The sequence below is a fragment of the Malus domestica genome, chromosome 10 (assembly GCF_042453785.1).
Source record: "Malus domestica chromosome 10, GDT2T_hap1".
NCBI lineage: Eukaryota > Viridiplantae > Streptophyta > Magnoliopsida > Rosales > Rosaceae > Malus > Malus domestica.
Window position 1 is genome coordinate 28,734,345 of NC_091670.1, and position 26,950 is coordinate 28,761,294.

General features: G+C 38.9%; 4 protein-coding genes across 15 annotated transcripts; 2 read left to right on the top strand and 2 right to left on the bottom strand.

Moving 5' to 3' along the window:
* Positions 1–3,823: 3,823 nt before the first annotated feature.
* LOC103445456 (uncharacterized) lies at positions 3,824–8,174 on the bottom strand. The gene is made up of 13 exons (XM_008384473.4): positions 7,954–8,174; positions 7,807–7,858; positions 7,636–7,725; positions 7,147–7,224; positions 6,965–7,039; positions 6,535–6,587; positions 6,066–6,216; positions 5,852–5,962; positions 5,281–5,407; positions 5,040–5,137; positions 4,768–4,906; positions 4,319–4,371; positions 3,824–4,225 (listed from the first exon to the last, which is right to left on the bottom strand). The coding sequence occupies exons 1-13, from the start codon at positions 8,040–8,042 to the stop codon at positions 4,142–4,144; spliced, it is 1,200 nt and encodes a 399-aa protein (XP_008382695.1). The 5' UTR covers positions 8,043–8,174; the 3' UTR covers positions 3,824–4,141.
* Positions 8,175–8,755: 581 nt separating this feature from the next.
* On the bottom strand, positions 8,756–13,445 carry LOC103445455 (receptor-like serine/threonine-protein kinase ALE2). Of its 8 annotated transcripts, none has more exons than XM_008384470.4 (9): positions 12,934–13,445; positions 12,684–12,767; positions 12,318–12,428; positions 12,138–12,236; positions 11,225–11,593; positions 10,881–11,141; positions 10,394–10,792; positions 10,058–10,298; positions 8,756–9,731 (listed from the first exon to the last, which is right to left on the bottom strand). In XM_008384470.4, the coding sequence occupies exons 1-9, from the start codon at positions 12,989–12,991 to the stop codon at positions 9,017–9,019; spliced, it is 2,337 nt and encodes a 778-aa protein (XP_008382692.3). In that variant the 5' UTR covers positions 12,992–13,445; the 3' UTR covers positions 8,756–9,016. The 8 variants fall into 8 exon arrangements, with proteins under 8 accessions (XP_008382692.3, XP_070663179.1, XP_008382691.3 ...); XM_070807078.1 differs by having other exon boundaries at positions 10,394–10,789; positions 12,934–13,441; XM_008384469.4 differs by having other exon boundaries at positions 10,394–10,789; positions 12,318–12,446; positions 12,934–13,441.
* A 915-nt stretch (positions 13,446–14,360) lies between these two features.
* Positions 14,361–18,010, top strand: LOC103445454 (WD repeat-containing protein WDS homolog). Of its 3 annotated transcripts, XM_070807081.1 has the most exons (6): positions 14,389–14,654; positions 14,784–15,032; positions 15,176–16,027; positions 16,156–16,257; positions 16,882–17,517; positions 17,629–18,010. In XM_070807081.1, the coding sequence occupies exons 3-6, from the start codon at positions 15,383–15,385 to the stop codon at positions 17,812–17,814; spliced, it is 1,569 nt and encodes a 522-aa protein (XP_070663182.1). In that variant the 5' UTR covers positions 14,389–14,654; positions 14,784–15,032; positions 15,176–15,382; the 3' UTR covers positions 17,815–18,010. The 3 variants fall into 3 exon arrangements, with proteins under 3 accessions (XP_008382687.3, XP_070663182.1, XP_008382688.3); XM_008384465.4 differs by having other exon boundaries at positions 14,361–15,032; XM_008384466.4 differs by having other exon boundaries at positions 14,784–16,027.
* A 590-nt stretch (positions 18,011–18,600) lies between these two features.
* Positions 18,601–25,393, top strand: LOC103445452 (uncharacterized). Of its 3 annotated transcripts, XR_001791243.3 has the most exons (15): positions 18,601–18,855; positions 19,577–19,732; positions 19,861–19,977; positions 20,064–20,148; positions 20,472–20,580; positions 20,712–20,779; positions 20,885–21,004; positions 21,081–22,141; positions 22,376–22,576; positions 22,666–22,726; positions 23,124–23,237; positions 23,693–23,806; positions 23,916–24,022; positions 24,407–24,485; positions 25,092–25,393. XR_001791243.3 is itself a non-coding variant. In XM_008384463.4 (14 exons), the coding sequence occupies exons 1-13, from the start codon at positions 18,764–18,766 to the stop codon at positions 24,012–24,014; spliced, it is 2,397 nt and encodes a 798-aa protein (XP_008382685.4). In that variant the 5' UTR covers positions 18,601–18,763; the 3' UTR covers positions 24,015–24,022; positions 25,092–25,393. The 3 variants fall into 3 exon arrangements, 2 of the variants coding, with proteins under 2 accessions (XP_008382685.4, XP_070663183.1); XM_008384463.4 differs by lacking the exon at positions 24,407–24,485; XM_070807082.1 differs by lacking the exons at positions 23,693–23,806; positions 23,916–24,022; positions 24,407–24,485; positions 25,092–25,393 and adding an exon at positions 23,377–23,541.
* Positions 25,394–26,950: the final 1,557 nt, after the last annotated feature.

Here is a 26,950-nt window from a genome sequence, read left to right on the forward strand (position 1 = left end):
GCTGCTGTTGTAATCAAATCTCCCTGCCTTCGATGCTTCCGAGTCGCTGGCAGCGTTTAATTCCCATATTTCATTTTCAGAGTCACCAGAGATATCCTCGGACTTGACATCCTCCTCAACTGGATTTCTTCTTGGGCTAACACCAGCATTTCTTTTGAAATGTTCACTGTTGCCCCGACCAATCAATCATCTCTCCCCTCTGCAACTCTTGATGCCTCAAGCATTTCTTGATCACCTATATTCTGTGATCCATCCCCTTAAAGTTTTCTTTGGAAAATCTCTACAATGGAACATCCAAAAAGCTTTCTCTCGCGCGTAACAAAATCTGCTCCAAGTGCAAGGGTAAATGGTCAAAGTCAAGTGCTTCAATGAAATGTCCTGGCTGCTAAGGTTCTGGAATGACAGTCTCTATTAGACATCTCGGCCCCTCGATGATCCAGCAAATGCAACACCCTTGCATTGCTAGGTCCCGCAATTGCCGAACCTTTCCAAGCCCAACCTTCTCTTCATCCCTGGCTTCGGCGTCGACGCAACATGGTAGTTCGTTAACCTCATCCACCTTGTCACCCTTCACTACGACGTCTAGGTGCCGGATCTCATCTTGCTTGCTCATCACTGGCAGCACTGATCAGACCACCCACATGGATGACTTTTGTCGACCACCCACAGAAAAACTATAGATATGTTTGCTGTAAAGAAAGTTTGCATAAGCAAAAGCAAGTCTACTAGAGAGGGTGGAGGTAGAAAGACAGAGAGAGAGACGCAGTGGAGAGAGAAAAGAAAGAATTATGCTTTCTTTAGTTAAAATCTGAAGCAATTCGATAATAGCGGTTGGTGTTTTCTTTATTTTGTCGACCACCCACAGAAAAGCTATGGATAACAGGCACGCAAATTTGCAAAAGCAAGGAATAAATGGAGGCTTTCATCTGCGAGAGCACATGGGGGACACTAGAAAAGTAAAAGAAGATAAAAAGAAGCAGACATAATTACGGTGGTGATGGCATGCAGAAAAGGGAATTATGGGCGTGACCCATTGAGCAGAGGGTCAGATTTATTTTTGAGTGATGTAATTTATTTTTCTTATCTTTCGGAGACAACTGTATAAACCCCATCAGAGGGTATTAATCATAAAAATAAAAATAAAAAACGGCACGCCCAAAATAATGGGCTAGAATGTTATGTGGAGGGCGAAGACCCATATGCCTAAAAGAGCCAGACCCTCTATTATCACCAACCAGGTGATCAAAAGTACGTCCAGTACTCCACAAATATTCGGCACCCTGTCGCTATTATCACCAATCAGGTGATCAAAAGTACGTCCTGTACTCCAAAATTATATATGAGCATCACTCATGTCAAACATACATAAACATACATAAGCATCACTCATGTCAAACATACATAAACATACATAAGCATCACTCATGTCAAACATACATAAACATTCATGAGCATCACTCATATCAATCATACATAAACATTCATGAGCATCACTCATGTCAACATTCATATCAATCATACATAAACATTCATGAGCATCACTCATGTCAACATCCATGAGCATCACTCATGTCAATCAACATAAACATTCATGAGCATCACTCATGTCAATCAGCTTCAAAAGCTTCATTTACAGAGCTCTAGCTTCGAAAGCTTCATTTATAAAAGCTTTAGCTTCAAAAGCTTCATTTACAGAGCTCCAACTTCAAAAGCTGCATTTACAAAAGCTCCAACTTCAAAGCTTCACTTGCAAAGCTTCATCTACAAAGCTTCAGTGCAGGGTATACAAATACCGCCTCCGAACAACCGACACTTCAGCCCATACATGGATTCAATTTGAAGTCTCCAGCCAACAGACTCTATTGACCGAAGACTTGGGGGACTACATTATGTACCATATATTGGGCCTCAATTGGGCCCCATGAAAAATACTTTGGGGACTTAGCCCATTATTTATGTATTGAGGAGCGAGCCCTTATTCTATAAAAGAGACTCCCTCACTTTCATTAGAGAGCACCCATTATTCATGTACTGAGGAGCGAACCCTTATTCTATAAAAGGGACTTCTTCACCATCATTAGAGAGCATCACCGCTAGCTGAGCAACCGCCTCGCCGCAAGCATCAACTCTAGCCCATCACCATATATTGGGCCTCATAAAAAAATACTTGGGGGACTTAGCCCATCATTTATGTATTAAGGAACGAGCCCTTATTCTATAAAAGGGACTCCCTCACCATCATTAGAAAGCATCGCCGCCTGCTGAGCAACCGACTCGTCGCGAGCATCACTCTTAACCCATCACTTATGTATTGAGGAGCGATCCCTTAATTTTATAAAAGGAACTCCCTCACCTTCAACGCCACAAGCCGAGCCAACCAAGGCAACATAAGTCACAAGCAGAGCAGCCTCGCAACATATGCTACTTCTAGTGTAGCATCATTTCACTTTGAGCACCGCCTCATATCAAATATCAGTTCAAGACGACATCTAGTTACTTCGGCACACACATGGACTGAATTTCAAGTCTCTAGCCAAAAGACTCTCTTGAATGAAGACTTGGGGGACTACTGTTTGTATCATACTTAGGGCCTCCGTATTTAGATCTCGTATAAATACTCGGGGGACTCAAATGTAATTATGTAATAAAGGAAGGGGCAAATATGTAATAAGTGAGGAGTCCTTATTCTACAAAAGGACCATTCACTCTCCTCATTAAGAGAGGCCAATTCTTAGGCCATGGAAGGGCTCTCTCACCCTCAGAAGCTCTCTCCATCTCTCTCCCTCACAAACAGAGAAATACAATAATCAGTGTGGATGTAGCCCAAACATTGGGGTGAACCACGATACATCTTGTGTTATTTACATTTCTTGCAGATGCACGGTCGGATTTACGTTGTTCCAAGACCTTCGGTTTTGTTCATCAACACATAGTAATAATATTTTCCTGATTTGGCCAGGAATTGAGAATTCTCCCAAAGTCTAATCAAACTAGGACACCAAAAAGTATCGAGTAATTTACTTTTGCCGGAAAAGGAAAGGGTCAAAAATTACATTGAACTTGTTCAAAATTAAAATGGGGCAAATTGCTCCTTCCAAATTTGCTCCTATAGCAATGACCCGAATCTGGATTCGTCTAATTATTACACGGTGCATTCATCATATTTAATTCAAAATATGTTCAATGTTTTCATTTAAGCTCATCATTAATAAGGGTTAGGCTATTCATGGAAGGCTGTTCCATGTCGACACTATTTAAACACCCCCCCCCCCCCCCTTTTCTTCCTTATGTATGAAAAGGCATTATCCAAAAATTGAGAATTACTTTTAATCTTGGTTTAGTGAAAGAGTGTTTTCGTGTTTTCTTCCTATCTCTAAACTCATATCTCTTTGGTGAATTTCTTAGAGTGACGAGTTATTTATGTTCGAGTGTTCACTTGTGGTTTCTCTTTTGATGTCCATTATTCGGGGTCAAATTGTTACCAAAGTTTCAGGTGATCCTACGGAGAAGCTCCTAAAGGAAATGGCTTATCCAATGTGTAAGAAGTTCCTAAATAATTTGTACCTTCCTCCAAAGTTTGATTGTTGTCCAGATGGTTTTTGTAAAATTTGTTGTTGTATATGTCGTTATACTTTTGTCTATGATGATGGTGAGGACGAATGAGAAGATAAAATAGACCTGTAAGAAGGCTCCAACTTCAGACTGCCTAAAATTTATGTAGACTGATAAGATAATTTACACCGTCCGTTACAAAGTTTCGAACTCATTGATGTATAGAGTACGGCAGCGGAATTTAGATAATTTAGCGGAAGCCACAGAAAACTTAAATTAAACTACGTCTATAAGGGTAACTGAAATCACTTCAGGGGCGTCACACCCGTTCTTGTACTCCGGAAAACAAAGTTTTTCTATACATAAACTCTTCATTGTTTGTTAATCTGAAGTACAAGGGATGTTTACAAGGCCTTAAACCTAATGAACGCAGGAAGGTAAGCTTGTTAAAATACTAAAACACCCATTGATTTAGGAAAGCCATCACTTCTGTTCCGCATCACTAGTGAGAGGAAATAGCTCAAGTTCTACGCTAAATTTCACGTTTTCCAATTAACTTTGCCAATCGCGTAGGACTTCCTGGGAAATCTTAAGATAGAAATGATGCCAGGCGTGCATCTGTGCGATGTGGAAGGCCAGTTCGAGCTCCTAAAGCCCTACAGCAGGCACCTGCCTGCAATTGATACGACGCCAGAGGAAAAAAAAAAGGTCACAAACAAATCTATGTTGCAGCAGCCCACCACATCAAAACACTGCCCCAACTTACCACTTGTGCAGCAAACGGCAGCATTTTCTCTGGTGGCATGTTGGTGCAAATAGCTACAAAACCAACAATCCCATCCGTGAAAAAAGTACATGACACGATAGAGATGATATCTTCCGATGGATAAACTAAGTACTGATTTGGTACTGAGGTGCTTTTATAAAAAGTTGGTATAAAAAAAAGCTGAGCTCAAAAAGGTGTTTGGTAAACACTTAAAAACAGCTTATTTTCACAGTTTTGGATGAAAAAAAAGCTGAAAACGTGAAGCAGCAAAAATAAGCTTATTCTCACAGCACAGCAGAAGCAGTTTTTTTTTCAAAGCACAGCAATACCAAACTAGCGCTAAAAGATTCTGGCAATGGATGGAGAGAAGAATTTGCAAAAAGTAGTAAATTCAACTTTATGAAATCAACAAGAATGTGTGTCTGTGAGAGAGAGTGAGAGAGAGATACCATAAAGAACTGCTCCAATAAAACTATCTCCAGCACCTGTTGTGTCTACGAGTTCTTCCGGCGGTACTTTCTCAGCTGTTCCAACCAACAACCTCCCACAAACTGTCCCTATTCCGTTGGCTCTCAATTTTGTCACCGGCTGAGAGGATTAAAATAGAAAAACTTGTGAATTAGTAGATCTTAATTTAATACAAAGGACTATACAGCAGTTCCAGGCTGATTTATTATAACGCAAAGGGAAACAAGTCTTGTCTGAAGTTAAAGTTCCTAACCGATGAAACACATGTTGGGATAGCTGTGCTATCATCCTTTCTCTGCTTCAGTGATTCCAACAAGCTGTCGACATCCATTTCTTCTATCTGAGGAGTTTCTGCCAGAAACAAAGTTTCAATGAAAACCTGTAAAAAATTTAAATCTGATAAAACAAACTATCTTTACAGAATTCTGAGTCGCAGTTTTGTACCCTATGTTTTATATTGATTTCCTCCTCAATAAACCCTGGAAAGAACTTACCGTCCACACTTCTCTCAAGCATAATGCATCCATCTTCTCCCAATGTCACAATTGCAAATTTGATCTTTGGCAATTTCAAAAGCATTGAAACAAGAGCACTAGAAACAGATGCTGCTTCTGTCCATGCCTGTTCACATAAATGATCTAGCAGTGTTAAGCTTAAGCAACATGATGAAGATATACAATGAATGTAAAGAAAATCTTGTAAGAATTTTTTTTAAAACGTAGAACAAGAAATTGAAGAAAAAAATGAACAGCAAAAAATGTTTTTGAATGTGGTCTAAGTTTATTGTAAAATAAGAGCAACACATTACCATACATCCTAAGTGAAACGTATATCTATAACATTGTTAAGACTAATAAATAATATGGTATAAGAAGAGCAGTGCTCTAGAAAACCTCTTATTATCTGGAGAAAAGTTTCGTTCATGGGCTTCTTTTTTTTCGGCTGAAAATTGTTAGGCAACAGACAGGAAGGAAATCAACGTCGTATCTCTAGTTTTAGGGGTTTCAAAAAAAAAAGAAATTGAGCATAAGTTAGTTTCCTTTCAAGGAAGAACAGTTGACTTGCCTGCGGAAATTTCGCTGAGCATACAGCATAATCAGCCAAGTTTAGAAGACCATCCAACCCTTCTCTTAGCCGTTCACCATCAACTAATATAGGTATATTTTTCCGAGCAGCCTGTAAGAATTCAGTTATGCTTGATTTATTCTCTTTAGTTAAAATTACCAAATAGTAAACTTCAAAGAAAATTAAATACTAGAAACAAGAAGATAACAATTACCTCCTGCGCAACAACTAATGCAGTTTCATGTATTCGGCAATCTAAATAAAGAATTCTTGCTCCATCCAACGCAGATGATAAACTTGATTGGGAAAGGTCATCTGGTATCATGGGAGGATATCCTGGAGTATGAATACAGGTGCGAGTTTTCCTGGAAATGACACTCACAGCTAATCAAATTGAGAATGATTATCAAAAACAGCCTTTGAGATGCTACGTAAAGAGAAATTCCATTGCAAAATGTAGGGTCAGTGCCTACTTTTTTCAATGCCATCAGATCGGATTCAAAATGTTGAAAGAAAAAAATAGGTTGCGTTAAGCAATACAGTCAGACTGCCACAAGGTTGTGTGTGTGTGTGCATGCAAGAACGTGTGTCTGTGTGTGTGCATGCAAGAACGTGTGTCTGTGTGTGTGTGTGTGAGAGAGAGAGAGAGAGAGAGCAGAACAGATATAAGAAAAGGTCCTCACGTTTCGTTGTCAACAATAATGTAGGTAAATGGTGAATTACCCTCCTCGGAAACCTGAAAATAAGACAGGTCGAGTTTAAAAAAAAAATGATAGCAATATTGGATTGCACAGCAGTCAAGTCCTATTTGTTCAACAACCGGAATTGATAATCAACCAATTTAGAGAGTTCCCAGAAGCATTCAAGGGAAAAACCAAATTTTGTTAGCTATTTTTTAAATATATTTCTAAATCTACTTTTCAATATTGCAAAGGTGTATAAAGCATTAATATACAGTAATCGAAAGATACATAACCTAACCCAAGAAATAAAAATGATGGGCTCCAGATTTAAAATACTTAAGCAGCAAGCATCATTATTAATATCATAATTGCCTGATAAAACACCGCAGGTGAAACCAAGATCATAAATGACTTTCCTTTTGAAGCTTACCACAACAAAAGAAGTATCAATGCCGTCATCCTGCAGCCCCTCCAGTATACCCCTGCCTTGTGTATCATTTGCAACCTATCATTTCACATTGCTCAAGACATGTTACAAACTTACAATAATCAAACAACCAATGCTCGGCGAAAACAGTTGAAAATTCAAAGTAAAGGATTCAGATTGAAGACCTTGGAAATCAGCCTGGCATTCAAACCCAAACGAGCTGCGCAAGTAAAGGCATTACCTGCATTCCCACCTCCTTGAACCTAAGAAACCAACCAACCATTGGCAACTATTAAAGCAAAGCCATAGCACAATTCACGCTGTAATAACACGTATTAACAATAACAATTGGGGGTCGTTACTGGCACTCCAAAACAGTCATCATGCGCTCTTAAGCATACATGAAAAATTTTCACGTGACGAGTGCAAATAAGTTTTTTGGAATGTCAATAACAATTTAATAATATTAAACAATAAAGCTTCGACTGGATAGGATGTTGGGCTTCAGCTACGAGTCCTGGGTTTGAAACTCCCCCTCCCCCAAAGGCAGACGACATTTTTTACAATAACCTATCGATAACAGTTTACTAATTCCTAACAAAGCTTTCATCGGTAAAAATTGCACAAGCAACCGAGTTACTAAAGTCAAATCAAGTTGGGTAAATTCAAGTAACCTTTAAGCTGGTGGATCTGATTTTATCGTCCGGCTTAGGATAAGAGGCCACTGCGGCCAAAAAATCAACGACCACCGCGCCGACGCCGACCTGCGCATTCACAGTTGGTCAGTGTTTATATTATTAACAATCGTAAAAAGTATGATAATTAATTAATGGGGATGAACTTACGACGGTTCGGTTTTCGGGGAGAGGAGGGAGAGAATCGATTGACATTTTGAACCTGAAATCAAAACTTGAAATTAGTGATTAAAAGATGTAGAATTTTGGTTGGAGGAGAATGGTGCGGTGGTTGGAGCGGAGGAGGGAGGAGGAGACCTGGCGGAGCGAGGTGGGGAGGGAGGGAGGGAGAAGGATGTTGGTGAGTTGAGAAGAGTGGCATTGGAAGTTGGGGAGAAAGAAAGCATCGTTCTTTTCTTTCTGATGTTCCAATGGCAACGCGCGTGGAAGGCAATGTGTGTGTTGCTTCAGTATCCGTGCGACTATTGTTAAAGGAAGGGAGTCGTGTTGTTTGGTTTGGTTCAGTTCGGTTTGATGAATAATTAAATTATGAATTAAATTGAATATGTTTAATCATATCGTAACTGAACAAGTAAGGTCGATGGATGGATTGGCTTGGTTGATTTACAGTTAATTTGCGAATTGAACCGATTATGTTGGTAAATACTTGGTCAAATCATAAACCGAACCAATAGTATTAGGTCAAGTTCTTCGTTTATTAAGATTGTGAATGTGAGTTGAACAGATTGATAAGTATTCGAATTCATTTCCATTGTTTTTAAATTCAAATCCACTTTTAACCTTTAAAAAGTATAGTTAGAGTCTTAGAGAACAAATTTTGGAGCTAATAGTGCCAAAATGAAAACCTGCTTTAGGTCAACTGGCTACAGTGAATCCGCCCCTTGTACTTAGTAATTTAGAGTATCGCTTTATTTACGATAATGATCTTGTTCATTAGAAGAAAAAATATGAAAAATACAAACAAATGCTACGCAGCTTGAAGATTCGTCCGTACAAACTAACAGAAGCTGACAATATCAGTGGAAAGTATGTATCTGAATCAGATAAGTTATATCTGGCTACAAGTAGAAGATGACTTTCAGACGAACAAATACAAACGAGGGTAAAATTGTCAAATCAATAAGCCATTGAACTTACATTCAACTTACATTTCTCCATCCATCTTGAGCTTGTATGCAAATGAATCAAGAATTCCAAAATTAGAACCCATTAATCCTCTCTCCTCACTTTCTCTCTCATCTTCCAAACATGGAATCCGCAGGATTTTCCAACCCTAATCTACACCAACGGCTTAACTAAAAAGCCGCCGCGGTCCTTTTTGAGCTGTACAAAATTCAAAAAATTAAGTTAACAAACTTGTTCAAACCCAGAAGCCATCGTTCCAAGCACGCTTCTTCGAGAGCAGTCCCCCATGCTCGCTCCTACTTCCTCTTACTCTGTAGAATGCTGGCTTGCTTCGGACTGTTCTCAACGGCCCTGACCTATTGCCGTGTCTGATTGGTAACAATATCTCATCCCCTACCAAACTTGAAGTTGAAAACGGTCTGTTTTCCATATCTTCAAGTGGTCCAGAACTATACTCCTTTGTGATGAATGAAGAGGCATGCCCATAATTCATCCGGGGAGTGAGTCCACCAGCATTCCACCAACTGCTATCAGATGGGGCAAGATCACCTTTAAAGTCAGAGTCCTGGACGGAAGACTCCTTTTGACTATAACAGTCCCCACCAGTCTCATCGTTATCATTGTATATCAGCTTTAGAGCCTGCACAACTTCACCCATAAAAGGTCTGTGGGTCACCTCAGGGTGAACGCACATGGAAGCAATGGCTGCCACTTTAGCCATGTCGTCAAAGTCATGGGTTCCAGCTAAGGTGGGATCCACCAACTGCTGCAAGCCTTCTCTGCTCGTTAGCAATGGTCGTGCCCATGTTACTAAATTCTCCTGTCCCGGAGAGTGGGACATGTCAACCGGTTTTCTTCCAGAGAGGAGTTCCAGCAGCACAACGCCATAACTATAAACATCGCTCTTGACAAGTAGGTGCCCTGTCATTGCATATTCTGGGGCAACATACCTGTAAAATCCATCATTTTGGTCAAGAGAAGAGTTGAAATGGTGCTCTGAAAAAAATCTATTAAAACATTATTTCATCACATAGTCATCAAAGTATACTAGGAATTTTACATATATATGGACAGAGGATATAAAATTCTAATTAAATTGTTCCCTAAGTATCGTTAATCATTCATTAAAGGTTCCCAATCTCTAGTGAACTATGTTGTTATACCCAAGTGCATTTATCAACACTGTATTAGCTTAAAGAAAACAACGAAAACACAATGCACTGTAAAAAGCTTTGTGAAATCCTGATATCGCAATAGCTTAAGCAACTCTGATTACCCAAAAGTTCCCATGACCCTAGTGGAGATGTGATGACTTCCCTCAGTTGCTTCCCTAGCTAACCCAAAATCTGAAACCTTGGGTGTGAAGTCAGCTTCCAGCAAAACGTTACTAGCCTTAAAATCTCGGTGAATAACACGAGGATTAGAATCTTCGTGAAGATAGGCTAATCCTCTTGCTGCCCCAAGGGCAATCTTCATCCTTGCATCCCAGTCAAGAGGCCCATTTATCTTGTCAATGCCTGAAAAACAACCATAACATACAATTAGTTAGTTGACACACTTTGGCAATTCAATTCAGAAACCAAAAGAGACCGCGGTAGACAAGAAAATATACCGTGCAAGTGAGATTCAACACTTCCATTGCGAACAATCTCACATACCAAACTGCGTGTCTGCCCTTCAATACAAATGCCTATCAACTTCACAAGATTACGGTGATGCAAACGGCTTAGCATCTCAACTTCTGCAATAAATTCACGGTCTCCATTCTGATTCTGATTATCCCTTGTAAGCACTTTGACTGCAACTTCAGTCCCATCTTCCATAATTCCATGGTAAACACGTCCAAATCCCCCTTCTCCCAAAACCCTTTGGGAACTGAACTTATTTGTTGCTTTCTCAAGCTCAGCTAGTGGAAATGTTTTGACAGAGAGAATACTGGTAGCCATGGTGGACATTAGGGACACTGAAGTGGAGCTTGCAATGCTACTTGATAAGATAGACCCGATACCTGCTGCAATACACACATATATCCAATCACTCAGTCTACAGTCGTTTACCATGGGACTGAATTAAAAATTCATTAAAAGCCACATGTTTACCAGATCTTTTGTGAACAGAAGGTGTGAATACAGGACTGACTGCGCTAGATGGTCTTCCAACTCTCCTCCCCTTCACAAAGATACAGATAGCCGCAAGGAGAACCACCAGGACTACAAATGCAGACAGAGCAATAATCACAATCGTTCTAATATTCATCCTCTGGTTCTTGCCGCCAAAATCCGCGGTGAAAGGGAGACCTCCAGCAATTCCAGCTGGATCATGCCCATTGTAAATCTCATATGGCGGTGAAGAAGGTAGCCCTGATTATAACCCTTTCAATCTCAACCTCAAACAATATTGAAATGATAATCCAACACATTAGCATGAGAATTGAGGGGAGTACCTGGATAACTAATGTATACCACTTCATAGTTTCCAAAAAGTGTCAAATTCAGAGGCACTTTCTTATGCTGAAATCTATCATATGTCAGTATCGCAGTGGTATTATCAAACTTCTCCCCTAGTGGAACCAAGTTAATATCCACCACTGTTCTTCCTTGATTTTGACTATCAGCACTTGCACCCATTATTTTCACTTGACTTTGTGTCAGATACGTGCCTTCAGCAATCTCAATCTCTAGCTCACTCATTACTGGAAAAATAGCATAAGGAGCTATGTCCAGTAAAAGTTTGACTTTCATGGGAAACACACAACCACAAGGTGAACCAAATGGAGATGTGGTAAGTGGCTCTACACAAATTTGGTCACAACCTGCCAGAAGTACCATGATCACAGAAGTAAACTGGTAAGGTACTTGCTAAGAGAAACAATATTCTGAGGTAAACTATATTGTCATGACCATAGTTAAACTAACAAAACTTTTTTCATTTCCATGAATCCGAGTCCCTTTTCTAGCAGCAGCTGCTAAAAAAGTTGCAAGCAGCACCCCAACCCAGAGTTGAAGGTAAAGCTTAGAACTTTTTTTTCCTTGTTGAAAAGATGGTGAAACCTCAAACTCATCTTCCAAAAGATGTAATTAAATAGGCCATTACGTTGTCGTCGTATTGAATAAATGGAAAGTCTAAAATATATAACTATTGCCTGGGTAGAGGAATGGTTTTATAAGGGACTAGAAGATTAGTTGGTCCAGTTATTAGTTCTTGGTCACCCCATTGTGGTCATAATAGAAATTAAACAACTTTTTTGGAAATTCAATAATTTCAACTGAACAGCTACCGATTGTCTGGATGTTGTACCAGATGAGTGACACCTGACATTGACAATTGATGACAAATCCGAAACCCCATATAATTACCTGGGTCATTTGATGGAGCTGGAGCAACAGCACGGGGTTTCACTCTCACATGATGATGACGATAATGGCCGTGCTGTGGTGGGTGAGGACTGCTAGGACCTGTAATTGCGAAGTCAACATCAATGCAATGCCAGTGACACTAGAGCATCTAGGTATTCATAGTCTGAAAAGAATACATACCTAGATGAATTGGAGAAGGTGCAGGTGCAAGGATTCCCGTAAAAGGCTTGACCGCCCATGCTTTGGATCGCTTTGATGAAGCAAATGGAAGAACCATCAACGTTGACCTTGCTGCAAATGGTAGGACAACCGCATATGTCATCCGCAGATTAAGAAATAAATGCATAGCTGTCAAAAGAAGTAAACTTAACACGGCAAGAGGTATAACTAAAACACCGTAGCAGATGCAAGACCGACGCATACGCAAAGTTACGATTGGCAACCTCAAAGAATGCTCATTTCACAGACAATATTTATGCTAACACACTGTACTGCTTAAGGTGGAGCCTGGCAAATGAATTATGCACAGAATAGTAGCATCCTTACCGCGTTCGACTGAGAAATTTTTCATAGACAACGGTTGGTCTGGCAATTGAGAAGGAAACAAGTAAATATTTAGAGAAAAACCCCCTGAAATAGTATAAAATTCAAAAAAAAAAAAAAAAAGCTAAGTCAGTTTTCTACATAACCACTACTTTTCGAGCACGCGAAGATTTAAGCTAATAAAATCGCATAAAATAAACACTCCAAGCACAATTGGACTGCAATGCACAGTATAAAGAGCTGAATATTTTACCTAAGCAGCAGAAAATCAAGAGGAGAACAAACAGCAGAAGCAGAATCGGAGTTCGCATTGTCGAAATTCACACAGAACATCGTCAAAAGCAGCCGCCTTGGAGCTCGAGAGAGTGACCGGAGAAGAGTAGCTCGAGGCTTCTAGGTTTCCGACGAGGTTCTCCATCGCATTGAGCTAGGGATTGCATGGTTTAAGCTACAAAAAAAAAAACAGTGGAAAGAGTGGCGGTGACTAAACCTAGGAGAGAGAATGAGAGGCAGAAACTGGGGGAGTGAGTGGGGGTTGTAGATCCATGAAACGCGGTGGAAATATCTAGAAGGAGAGAGAGGCGGAAGCGGAGGCGGAGGCGGAGGCGGAGGCGGAGGTGTAGAGAGAGAATGTGGGTGTTTTAGAGAGAGAAAATGAAGAGAGAGAGAGAGAGAGAGAGAGAGGAGGAAGGAGGAAGGAGGAGGCAGGTTGAGGGAGACAGTAGGAGTGAGGTGGGGGAGAACTTATTGCTTGTGTCTCTGAGTCTGGCGTGCGTGTGTACGGCTCCAGCAATACCGGCTTGGCAAAATTGAATGATGCCGTCTGATCCACGTGCCAAATTGCGCGAATGAGTGTATGTTTTCGGGAAGGGGCCCACCCGACGAAACGCAAGTTACGTGGCCGTTTTACCTGATTTCTGTTTTAAAGATTTGGATTTTGTTTTATTTGATTGAACTTAACCCACGTATAAATAGAACTAGTAGTTAAACAATTGGATTTAGAAACTATTTTGTTCAATCATAGAAATAATTTATATATATTTCTTACATATAACGTAATTATTATGTGGATAGTCTGATATGTCATAATTGTTTATGTTTGAGTCATCAGAGTTGATACTGACTCATTATGATGTGATGGTTGTAATAGATGAGTCCATATAATCACATTTATCGGTAATAAATAAAGTGGTTGAAAAGTTAAAATCGCATAACAATATCATGTATAACTAAGTTTGCTTTGGCACACCGTTTGACTAAGTTTGGTTTGGCACACCATTTAGTTAAGTTTGGTTTGTCAATTAGTAATTTTCAAGATTGAGTTGAGAATCGTCCTGATTGATTTGAAATTATAGTTGATTTGAAGTCCGATAAAGCTATCACATTTATTTAAAAAAGAATATAACTAAAATAATATTTAAAAATAAATATAACCAAAATAGCATTTGTTTAAGCTGAGTTTTTTTTTTTTTTTTTTTCAAGTTCTAAACTTTATTTTTTCATAGGTCATGCGTACTATATTACATTTTTTTAGATCATAAGCATTTTAATTTTTTTTACACAACGATATATTCTTTTGATGATATAAATATTTTGATTTAGCCAAAACTCTATAAACGACGTGCGGTTTAATCTTGTTGGAATAAACCAGAAGATAAACTGGGACCCGGTCTTTCCCTCAAAACGAAGCAAACGATGGTTAAACTCTGTGAATCTCTCCCATTGACTGCTACTTTGCTGCTTCCCAAAATTCCAATCCACCCTCACAAATTTACAGTTTTTTCCAATTTTTCCCCACGAATCCTATCTAATCTTCCCACCGCCAAAAATTCCTACCGGTTTTCGAATTATCGTTCTTTCTTCCTCTACGAGCTCCATGCTCTTCTGGGTTCGTTGGATTCTTCTGAATAGCCATGGCAGTTTTCGGCGTATCGGGCTCTAGGGTTATTCTCTCCGAGATCGGAGTTGTTCTGGGTTCGTTTTAATTTTTCCAGTTTTATCTGAATTTGTTTAATTGCCATTTGAAGGTTTTTCGGAATTGAGGGATTTTAGGTGGATACTATTTTTGTGTTGGTTTCTGTGTTTTTTGGGCTTATGGGTTAGGATGGTAAAGCTGGCAGCTTCATTTGAGGTACAAGTGCTTTTCGCGTAAGGACTTCTGGGCATTGAGAAATGAGAATTGAGCTCTTCTGTTGTGCTGGTACGTTTTCGTTTGAGCTTTTGTTTGGCAGTAAATTTTGTTGTTTGAATTCAGAATTGGAAGTGGGGTTCTAGGGAGCTTCTCTGCAGAGTATGAGTGCTTTCTCAATGAGGACTTTTGGGCATTGAGATTTGAGAGCTTCCCTTGACTTGGTACGCTTTCGTTTAAACTTTGTTCGGTTTTGCTGCCTTTGTTGTTTGAATACAAAATTGGAGGTTTTGGGTTTTAGGGAGCCTCTTTGCAGAGTGAAGGGTTATAAAGTTGATTTTCTTAGGTTTGGGGTATTTGGTTACAGAGATATAAAGTCGAATTCTTTTCAAGATTGGTCGTTCGGAATCCTCCATTACTGGAAATTCGAGATAGGAGGTGTGAAATTTGGCAATTGGCAGAATGTTTGCTTTCTCTTCTGATTTCATGGCTGGTGGAAGGAATGGGGATCATTGACTGTAAAAGGCTAGGAAGTTCATCAAACCATTAAAGGATTTGCCAAACTCCATTGCTGATGGAGGGTTCGCCTAGGCTTGGCTCAAAAGGCCTAGTTAAGAAACATGAGTTTGTAAGGATAATAATTCAATGCCTGCTTTCAATTGGCTATGAGAAGTCTGCTTCATGCTTGGAGTTGGAGTCTGGCATTTCGTGCAAATCCGATGATTTTCAAATGCTGGAATCACAGATATCAAGCGGGAATTGGGATGGTTGTGTTGATACGCTTAATACCGCTCAGGATTTGACAGATGAGACCAGAGCTGCTGCTTTGTTTCTTGTATTCAAACAATGCCTTTTGGAGTATTTGAGTTGCGGGGATGACAAATTGGCTTTGGCCATTTTGCAGAAAGAGGTGTCAGCATTACATGTAGACAGAAGTAAGGTTCACAACCTGGCTCGGATCATCCTTTCCGCAAAGGAAATGGAGCAGAGCAAGACAGACGATATTGCTGTCTGTGAGTTGCGAAAAGAACTATTGCAGGAATTGGAAAAATTGCTTCCTCCACCAATCACGCTGCCTGAGAACAGGTTGGAACATCTGGTTGAAACCGCTGTTTTGTCCCAGATTGATTCATGTATGTATCACAATTTGTCGGATGCAGTTTCACTTTATGCTGACCATTTATGTGGTAGGGACCAGATCCCTACTGAAACTGTTCAGGTGTGATTTGCCAGCAATAATGCTTATGTTTTGAAAATTGAAGTTATGAGAGTTTTACTTTTGTTTGCTCATATGTTCTTCTGTTGGAGGACTGACATACGCATGAACACTTGTTTTCCCTGGAGCAGATTTTGACTGAGCATAAGAATGAAGTGTGGTTTGTACAATTTTCTAATAACGGGAAGTATTTGGCCTCTTCGTCAAGTGATTGCACAGCCATCATATGGAAGGTACCATAGAATTATATCCGTATAAGTTTTTATTCAACTTATTGAATATTGCTTTGATACTAAAGTTTCAATGATGATTAATATATTAAAGCGCATGATGTTTTACTTATTTGGTGGAAGTGTGGTCTTCATGCATAAAAAATTGTGGATAAGAAGTAGAAAAGGGAAAAGATAATCTTTTGAGATCATGAAAAATCCTGCTTTTAGTATTCTCTAAATTTATAAGGAAAGAAAAATAGTTTATTCTGTTTTAGTAAGAGGTTTGTAGGAAGGAATCTGTTTTTAAGCTACTTCAATATAACACATTGTGTCACGTGGAGGAATGCATGATCCAAAGAGGTGTATGTTTAATCATTAAATTTTGGTAATGCAGTAAAAGCATTTGTATTGTTCCCAGAGGTATTGTGGCAATGTTAATATAGTTTCAATCATGCAAAACAGATATAAACGCTATACAGGATCCTAACTTTTATGATTGTTACTTTAAATAGGACTTTCATGTTTGTATGAACTGAATGCTAAAAAAGTGTGTGCAAAAAATGACAAAATAAGATACTAACTGGAATAACTAGAAGATGCCAAGATGTTAGGGTTTCTGACATTAATTCTGCCATTCTGGGCCAGGTTTTGGAGGATGGTAGGGTGACATTAAATCATACCCTGCGAAGTCACCACAAACCGGTATCCTTTCTAGCATGGAGCCCTGATGACTCAAAGTTGCTTACATGTGGAAATGTTGAAGTCCTCAAGCTATGGGATGTGGAAACAGGTACATGCAAGCATACATTTGGGGATCCTGGCTTCATTGTCAGCTCATGTGCTTGGTTTCCCGACTCAAAGCGACTTGTGTGTGGCAGTTCCGACCCTGAAAAGGGCATCTACATGTGGGATTGCGATGGCAATGAGTTAAAAGCATGGAGAGGGATGAGGATGCCCAAGATTTTAGATCTTGCTGTGACACCAGATGGGGAAAATCTTATCAGCATTTTCTCTGATAAAGAAATTCGGATTTTAAATGTGGGAACAAATGCTGAACGCGTCATCTCAGAAGACCATTCTATCACATCCCTTTCAATTTCTGGGGACTGCAAGTTCTTTATTGTCAACCTAAATAGCCAGGAGATTCATATGTGGGATGTTGCTGGGGAGTGGGAAAAGCCACTGAAGTACATGGGCCACAAGCAGAGCAAGTATGTGATACGCTCCTGCTTTGGTGGATTGAACAGCACATTTATTGCCAGTGGTAGTGAGAATTCACAGGTATGCTTCCCGAATTTGTGAATTTACCTAGAGTTCTGCAGATATACAAATCATTCTTGTACCAATGAACCAAACGGAACCTCACAAAGTTCAAATCATTATCTTGTTTAGGTATACATTTGGAACCGAAGAAACTCTAGGCCGATAGAGGTTTTGCGTGGGCATTTAATGACCGTGAACTGTGTGAGTTGGAATCTTAAGAGACCGCAGATGCTGGCATCAGCAAGCGACGATCATACCATCCGCATATGGGGGTCTAGCCGACCTAATAAGATTCAACCTCAGAAGCTCTGTTGAAAAGATCACGTCTCCAGTTTTACATCCGTCGCCTTCTGTAGATATAGCCCTTGTTATTTTCAAGCTCCTATTCATCAATGAGTTTGTGAATATGTTTTTTGAAAATTTTGGTGTAGATTTCCATTTTTAGATCCTTAATTTTAGTCTCTGTGAACATAATGTTGGAAGTAAATTGGAAGCGTGTTGTGCTATTAAATATCTGTTAGCTTTGCTTTTCTTTTGCTTTTCCATCAATGGAGACGAGAGATTTGAATATCGCTAAATTAAGAACTAGTGACGTACGGTGGTACGAACCCAACTTTTGCCGTGCCACCCAAGTCTACTGTACCTAGTGGTAGGGGCACTGTTGAGATCCTAAAACCTGTTTCCTATTTCCAGTTTGCTGTGTTTCTCTCACAACCCAAAAGTAAGGAAGCAAGAAAACACTCCAAAACCGAAACAAACAATAGGAGGCCGGTTGAGAAGAACGTCAACCAATGAGATGTTACTGTGACAGTATACCGAATCAATCGGGTATGATTTAGTGTTAGAAAGTTAATACGTTAGACGATGCGTGATGGATGGTCATAATTTATTCGTGACATGAAGGAGAACAAACGACATAACGTTTTGATTTAAAACATTTAAAATGTTTACGCTGATGTGGCGCAATACGAACCCTCGAGAAATTCAGATGGACGGTTGGAATTAGGAAGTAGAAAGTAAGGGAGGGAATCAGAAGGGCATTTTGGTAAAAACGCAGCGACTGCGCATTCGGCCTTTGGTAAAATCGACGAAGGAAGTACATAGGAATGAGAGAGGAATAGACTCTTCTTCTTCCCGCATCAGAGAGAGCGAGAGAGCCTCGATTTTCTCTCCTAAATTTTCTCTCTCCTCGGATTCAGATTTCGCAGAATTCTCCTCAAAATTCAAATTCCAAAATTGGGGTCGCAAGTTGGGCGAAATTCCCATGAAGTCCGATCTTACGATGGCAGGACCTTCGCGGCCGTTGGATCAGACCCCGATTTCTCCCCCTCCGTCCTCCGAGCATCTTCCCTGCAGGTCAGAATTCGAATCCCTCAATCGTCCCTGAATTGCGTTAGGGTTTTGTTTGTTTGCTGTAATTCGATCCGTATGCATCTGCGATTTTGGATTTGGCTAAATTTGATTCTTGCAAGTGTTGAATTTGAGTTATATTATTGTAATTAGGAATCTCCAGTCCGATAATCGTCGTGTTTAGTTTAAGTTGGATATTTTAATTCAGTTTTTGTATTTTCGTTTAATTTGAAATTATCCCATCTTAGTGGTTAGTTGCGCTTTATAGATTTCAAGTTCAATGTAGCTTTCCAATTCTGTTGGTTTGTGCGAAATGCTTGTTCGAATTATGATACAGTCTCGAGTACATAGGACGGTTCGGTGTTAATGATCGAAAGTACATAGGGCATAAGAATGGATCAGCACCGATTGGCTTGGACCGCTTATACGCTTCAGAAATGAATTGATTGTATAGCTATGGCTCTGGAATAGGGCAAATACTGCAAGGCTGCAGTTTGAGATGTTGATTTAAAACGATAGATTCGGATTTGACTACTTGGTGGGAATTGTTGGTATTATATATTATTAAAAGATCGACCATAAATAGAGAGATTTTTATACCTTTTTGAAATAATAATTTTTCCTTGATTATTTCAAACGTTTCATTTCGTAAATAGTGAAAGTTTACATGTGAATTAACATCATAATACTCCTAAACAAGTGAACTTTTTAATTTTGTCTGTGGCAGAAATGTGGTTGGCTTGCTAGCACGAAGGGAGATTTCACCTAGAGCAAAACATGCGCCCAGAAGGGGGTGGGGAGAAACTTCTAAAAGGAAAGCTAGTTCCTCCTATGGGCCTAAGGGTGAAGCAACAAGAGATGCAAAACGTGGCCTTCTCTCATGGTAACAACCATTCTCTTTTTTAACTATTTTCAAGCAGGTTTGGGTGTGAGGTTTTTTGTACCTTCTATATGAGGTTATCAAAGATGCCATGCAGTATTTATTGAATCTTTATTTCATTGATCTTTCAGGGTTGAAGCAGAGTCACTGCGGCACTTGTCAGCCAAGTATTGTGATTTAGTGCCTCCTCCAAGGTCAACCATTGCAGCAGCATTCAGCCCCGATGGAAGAAAACTTGCTTCTACACAGTAAGTTATCTCATTTTGTTCACTTATTTAGATTTGAATACTTATTTCTGATTTTGACTCTATTTCAAATCTTTTCATTCTCGCAGTGGTGACCACACTGTAAAGATAATTGATTGCCTAACTGGCAGATGCGTAAAGGTTTTGAGCGGCCATAGAAGGACACCTTGGGTGGTACGTATGGCTTGTGCAATTGCAGATCTATTTATTCTTCATTTTCTTCCTAATATTTGCATCCTTCTCTTTGAACTTCTTAGCCAAAAGTGAAATCTATGTAAATAGAAGTCTGCTGAAAAACCAGATACAAATTAAATAATCTTATCCCATTTATTTGAAATATTATGTACCAATTAGCTGGTCCAAAATGTTTAATTAATTAATTAATTAATGGCTGCGGTAGTTGCTTCTGGGGCATGTGTTTTTCAGTACAGCCAAAATCGAACCACCAAATTGTGATTATTGTTTTGACGTGGATGTAACTAATGGCATTCTTACAGGTTAGGTTTCATCCTCTGAATCCAGAAATAATTGCTAGTGGAAGTTTGGATCATGAAGTTCGCTTATGGGATTTAAACACATCAGATTGTATCGGCTCTCGTGATTTCTGTAATTTCTGAAACTTCAATGTCTTACAAATTTAGTAGTGCAGCTTTTTTTTTTTTTTTTTTTTTTTTGACACATTGTATTTTTTCTAGAATTCTGACATAGTTCATATCCCTTTATGAATCTCTTCCTAGATCGACCTATTGCATCTATTGCTTTTCATGCCAAAGGGGAACTCCTAGCTGTTGCATCAGGACACAAGGTGTTGATTTTTTATGACAGTTCTTTGTTATATCATATAAGTCCTTGATGATTAGTAATGGGCATATATGTTTTGATAACACTGACATAGAAAATATGGTTTCAGTTGTTTATATGGAAATACAATGGGGAACCTTCTTCTCCAGACATGGTATTGAAAACATGGCGTTCCCTTCGAGCAGTGCATTTTCACCCCCAAGCTGCTCCATTCCTCTTAACTGCTGAGGTAATTTTCCAGAGGGTATTTAAATGATTATTCATTCCTGATATCGTATAGGTTACATTATTGAACTGATATGCAGGTCAATGATCTTGACTCTTCAGATTCCTCAATGTCTCAAGCAACATCTCCCGGCTACGTGCATTATCCATCTCCTGCTGTTTTTGTGGCAAACGCTGATTCTAGTGAACGTCTTAGTTTGGCTACTGAACTACCACTTATGTCCTTGCCTTTTGTCTTCGTGCTGCCATGTGTAGATGATCCAAGAATAGTAATGCAGCCTGAAAATGGGCCTGCTGGATCAAATAGCATGCAAGTCACCTCTGCTTCAATGCAGTTTCAAGCAGATGCAAATGCAGCAGAGCAGGATGCTACCACAATTTCTCCAATGGAGACATTTCCATCAGATCCAACTGTTTCCAATCTCAACGCTGAAGGCAATGCAGATAATTCTTTCCTTAATGGAACGAGAAGTGGTATTTGTAACCGCACAGGAGATGCAATGGAGACTGATGAGATGCCGGCTGTAGGGGGAAGCCAGCATGGAAGCTTGACTAATTTTGATTCTGCGAATATTAGAGTTGAAAATACTTCAAATCATCCTGGTTTTACTGAATCTGGGCAACCTTATAGGACGTTTCCATATAGAGATCCTGCATTCTGGGAGCTACCTTTTCTCCAAGGGTGGTTAACAGGTCAAAGCCAAGCTAGTTTTCCCTCAATGCTTCCTCTAAATCGTGGTGGGCTTGACAATTTAGCTCAGTCTATGGGTTCTTCTAGTTTGGTGTCGCATCTGTCTGCGCATAATGTGGCGGATGTGGTAGCTTCTTTGGCATTGCCAGGAAGCAGCAGTGTATCTGGGCTTTCTGGAAGATCTGATTTGCAGCATTATCCACGGTTCCACTTCTCTGGACCAGAATCAGGGGATAGTACTGCCTTAAATACCCAACCCGATGAGAATGATGCTCAGCCCATTATTAGTAGAATCCAGTCTGATATTGATACATTAATGGCTGCAGCAGCAGCTGCAGAATTACCATGCACTGTAAAACTAAGAGTATGGTCGCATGATATAAAAAATCCTTCTGCTCTGCTGAATGATGAAAGATGTCGTTTAACCGTTCCCCATGCTGTTCTTTGCAGGTATGTGAACAGTTTTGGTATTCCTTTTTTTTCGTTTTCTTTTTCCAGCTTTCTCTTTGTAATCTTATTCATTCTTCTACATGGCTTAATAATTGATTGCAAATTTACAATATCTTCTAGCACTCACATCTATATTGAAAACAGTTGTAATCAGATGCATTTTGTGGATTTTTTGTGCTTAGCTTGCAATTATGTTTATGTTACAACTTCTTTGTGTTGCATATGCTTTTGCAGTGAAATGGGTGCTCATTTCTCCCCTTGTGGGAGATTTTTAGCTGCCTGTGTTGCGTGCATGCTTCCTCATACGGAAGCTGACCCTGGACTACAAAGTCTAGTTCCTCAGGATTCTGGAATTGCAACATCCCCGACTCGCCACCCAATCTCAGCGCACCAAGTTATGTATGAGCTTCGCATATATTCACTTGAGGAAGCCACGTAAACTTCTAATCCTTTCGTCAACTTTCTTATTTCCATTATTCTTTTATCAACATCTTATATATGAGTTATTCAACTATCTCGTGCAGATTTGGTTCGATACTTGTGTCTCGGGCTATTAGAGCAGCACATTGTTTGACTTCAATCCAAGTTAGTTTCATTGAAAATTTGACTGCTATTTGCTTTTGTTTCGATTTATTCACTGGTGCCTTGTACCATGCTTTTATTACCTTGGACTCATTTTCTAACATGATTTGGATCCTTGACCTCTTGTTCTATGAATGATAAGGTCGAAATTCATGGTTAATAATTATGCAGGTTTAAGTTGGATAATGACTTTCTTTTTGGTTTAATCTTATATGTCTATTTCTGGAAGCTGTTTAGCCTACCATCTATTGTCATTTGCCACTGACAATAAATTGTATATGTTCCTGTTGCTTTGGTACTTATAGTTGATTTAGCGTAAATTCCAACTACTGGTACTTTTGCTTTCGATGTGGGAAGGATATTTTGAGTTGAGCCTCTGTGCTTTATGTTGTGCCTGCAGTTCTCCCCCACGTCTGAGCACATATTATTGGCTTATGGTCGACGCCATGGTTCTCTTCTTAAAAGTATTGTCATTGATGGGGATACAACCTTACCTATTTACACTGTTCTTGAGGTGAGCGTCCAGAGTCTTCCCTCTTGTTCCGTAACTGAATAGATATTATTTTATCTCACTTTCTGCATGTTGTTTGTTCTTTGGGAAAGTATTAGTTGGCAAAAAGTACCATTCGTTGACATATGCTTTCTTTTTGTAGACATATAAGTTAGAAAGCGTAAAATGCTGGATAGTTTTCATTCAAGGAATGTAATAGTATGCCTACTTGGTGATATTGCGAAGGCACAATGGTTGAACTTGTTTTTCAATGCTTATGACAGAGTGATGAATAAAAATTCAAAATCGAGTGAACTTTTTCTTTTTCTGTTTTTCCTTTTTATTTAATTGGAAAATGAAAAGCACTGCAGATATATTTCTGCTTAATATTTTAACATGTCAGAACTGTCTCAATTGGCATGTTGTTTACTATTGTTACTAAAGTTTTACTTTGTCGCACTCTTAATTACCATATATAGGTTTACAGAGTTTCAGACATGGAACTTGTGAGAATACTTCCCAGTGCAGAGGATGAGGTTAATGTTGCTTGCTTTCATCCCTTTGCTGGTGGAGGTCTGGTTTATGGGACCAAGGTGTGCTTCTGACGTTTCAGAAATCTTGCAATGATCAATCTACTGCTCTTTTGTTCTTTTCTAGAAGTTTTGTTTGACATTTACAATACTAATTTTCTATGAATTGCAGGAAGGGAAGCTTAGGGTACTCCAGTTTGATGGTACCCATGATGAAAATTTCTTTGGACCAAAATACTTTACAGAGGAAAATACAGCTGTTGCAGTATAGTCAGCAAGGTTGTAGCATATTCTTCCTTTCATGTTTCTTCATGAGTTTTCCTTGTGTCATTATAAGGGATCAATAAAGTCATAAGTTGGGGTGCCGGGTTTGGCGGGTGATAATGTTACCATTTGAAAATCTTTACATTCGGTACACAATTAAAGTTGGTGTGTATGTGTTGATTGAAAAAATATAGTGTTTGTTGTCAACTGTTGTGTTCTTATATGCCCATACCACCTATTTGACTCAATTATTCACTGCATGCAATCTATTGGAACTTCACTTTGACATCTCTCTCTCTCTCTCTCTCTCTCTCTCTCCCTCTCCCTCTCTCTCTCAGAAACTCAGAAACCGTTCCAAAATTTAATCTCACTAGAATTGAATTCCTCTTCTTTGTTCAGATATTGAGGGAAATGGTTCAGAGATTGCTTGCTGAGCATATATATTATAAACTCCAAAAGCCTAGCCTTTTTCCTTCAGGTAGATATATTTTCCTATAAATTCAATGTTTGCATGCTTACCTTTATAATAATTTGCGAACTTGGGTTTGATTTTTATTGGCTTTTGTTTCCTTTTGTTTATTTTTGGAGGGTGGGGGGAGGGGAGGTGTTATTGGTATCATAAATTGAGGGTTATTTATGTACTTATATATTTATTTTGACTTTTATAGTTCTGGGGATGGTTTTGGATCGTATCAATTGGTTAAAAATTTGATGTGTATTTGACTATTTGTGTTTGTTGGCTTCAATCTAATACATTAGGGTTTCGAGTACTGGTGTTTGGTTTTGTTTGATGTTTGTGGCTTCGGATGGAAGTTTCCATAAAATCGTATCATCTGTATGTGATTGCTATAATTTCCATGTCTAGTAATTCGGAAGAGGCTAAGTTATAAAAACTAGACTAGAACGTGTAGCATCTCTTTTTCACTTCCCCTGCTTTGAGTCCTGTAAATTTACTCTGCAGACGATACAAAATGCATTTTACCGAGACTGTTGCAATCCAGATTTTATGAGCATCGTATATTTTCGTATTTTGGGAGTAATCGTCCGCCTTATATCTTTTGTTTGAATGGTTTTTTGGTTGCAGGATCCATGGCAATGTAGATATTGGGAAAGCAAATCCATAAAACAGCTTCTGCAGTTGGAGCCACATAGTTCTAACCCTATGCGTGCTTCTCTCAAACCACAGCTCTATTCGGGGGTCCTGAAAGATTGCACAACCAGCTTCATTGAGGTTGATGGCGGAGTTTACGCATTTACGGGTGACAACAAAGTGAGATTGAAGTTTCGTGCTTGTACATAAACCCGTGTTTGGTCAATCAACAGACCGTTCGAAGTCGATTTTGTATTCATGTAACTCTTATCTAATTGTGAAGTGCAATTTTGATATGGAGACTGCTTCTCTGTGTCTGTAATTCCAAACAAAAAAAATCCAAAAATCTTGTCCAGCTTTTGCGTCAACAAAAAAGGATGGGATTTGAAGCCCTAGAGTAAACTTTGTCCAAACAAACGTTTTGGTCTATTGGACTTGTAAGTTGTACCATCCTTTTACCAAAATAAAAAACCCTAACACTTCCAACACAAAACGTTTCCCCCATCACTCGATGTTAGGGTATGCTTTCTTGCTAGGTAGTCGAATATGTTGGGTTGTCAAATTGTTAATTGAAGCCATAACGTTTCTGCATTGATCTGACAATCTAACATGTTATTAAATTAGAGTGTTTCTTTCTTGCTAAATGGTTTGAGACATTGTATTGACAAAATTGTTGGTCAAGGTTGTTAATTGCGGTCACATACAAATAATAATCTTAACCAATCTTCATATTGATAATTTATTTGTATATTGCATTGAAATTAATAGCTAAACTTTTTAGGATAAATTATTCAGAAATAAATGGTAGTCGTTATTGTTAGGGGAATTTGCACATATACTACTTGGACTTTTGCTGGTGTGCGATTCCACTTGAACTTTCAAATTTTATTATTTACAACCCGAACTTTGTATTATGTAGCAATGTACCACCTATAGTTACAAATTTTGTTAATTAACATATACAACATAGGGGTACAATAAAGCAAATATAAATCAATATAAAAATTAAAAATAAAAAAATGATCTCTTTCCTTCATCAATCAATACGACCCCATTTTCCTACTATTTCTATATGAAACCAACAATTCCTAGTGGAACCACCGACCAACTTGATCGAGTCGCATTTGATTCATGACTTCTGAAACTCCCAGCTATACTCCACAAATTTGGAAGCAATGAGAGGGAGGAGTGGTCGATGTGGTTAAGTTGAAGGGTGTGGGGTGGGAAGCTGGTGGGGGAGATTAAAGGGGGCCTACGCGTAGGAGCCACTACCATTATTAGGGTTCTTTTTTGTTTTTCTTTCTAATTTTTGTTTTCAAAATTAAATTGTGTCCAAGTGGTGCGCACGTTGGGTCCACGTAAACATTAAATGTAGCGACTATGTTGCCCACACTATCAGTTAACAGAAATTTTAAAAGTAGATGATGCGTTGTAACATAATGCAAAGTCTAGGTTGTAAATAAAAAAATCAAGTGGTAAATACGCACACTAGCAAAAGTCTAGGTGATATTGCGTAAAGGGTGGTGCTATCAACAAATTCATTTTTATCTTTCACACACCTCTCTCAATTTTTGGTTGTCATATGAAAGAATTGGAAAAAATTAATGGAAAAAAAATTACAAAGATGTGTGCAAAATTAAAAAAAATAAAAAAAAGGTGTGTAAATAGCACTACCTTGTGCAAATACCTGTCTGGGTTAAATTACATTTTATTTTACCCTCTTAAGTGAAGTTACAACCATATATAGCTTCTTTAAAACATTTCAATCTTGTACATTACTTATTATTATATTTTAGTTTTATACATCCGATAAAATTTCCGTCAACTTCACCGTTATATGTCAACGTGATCGT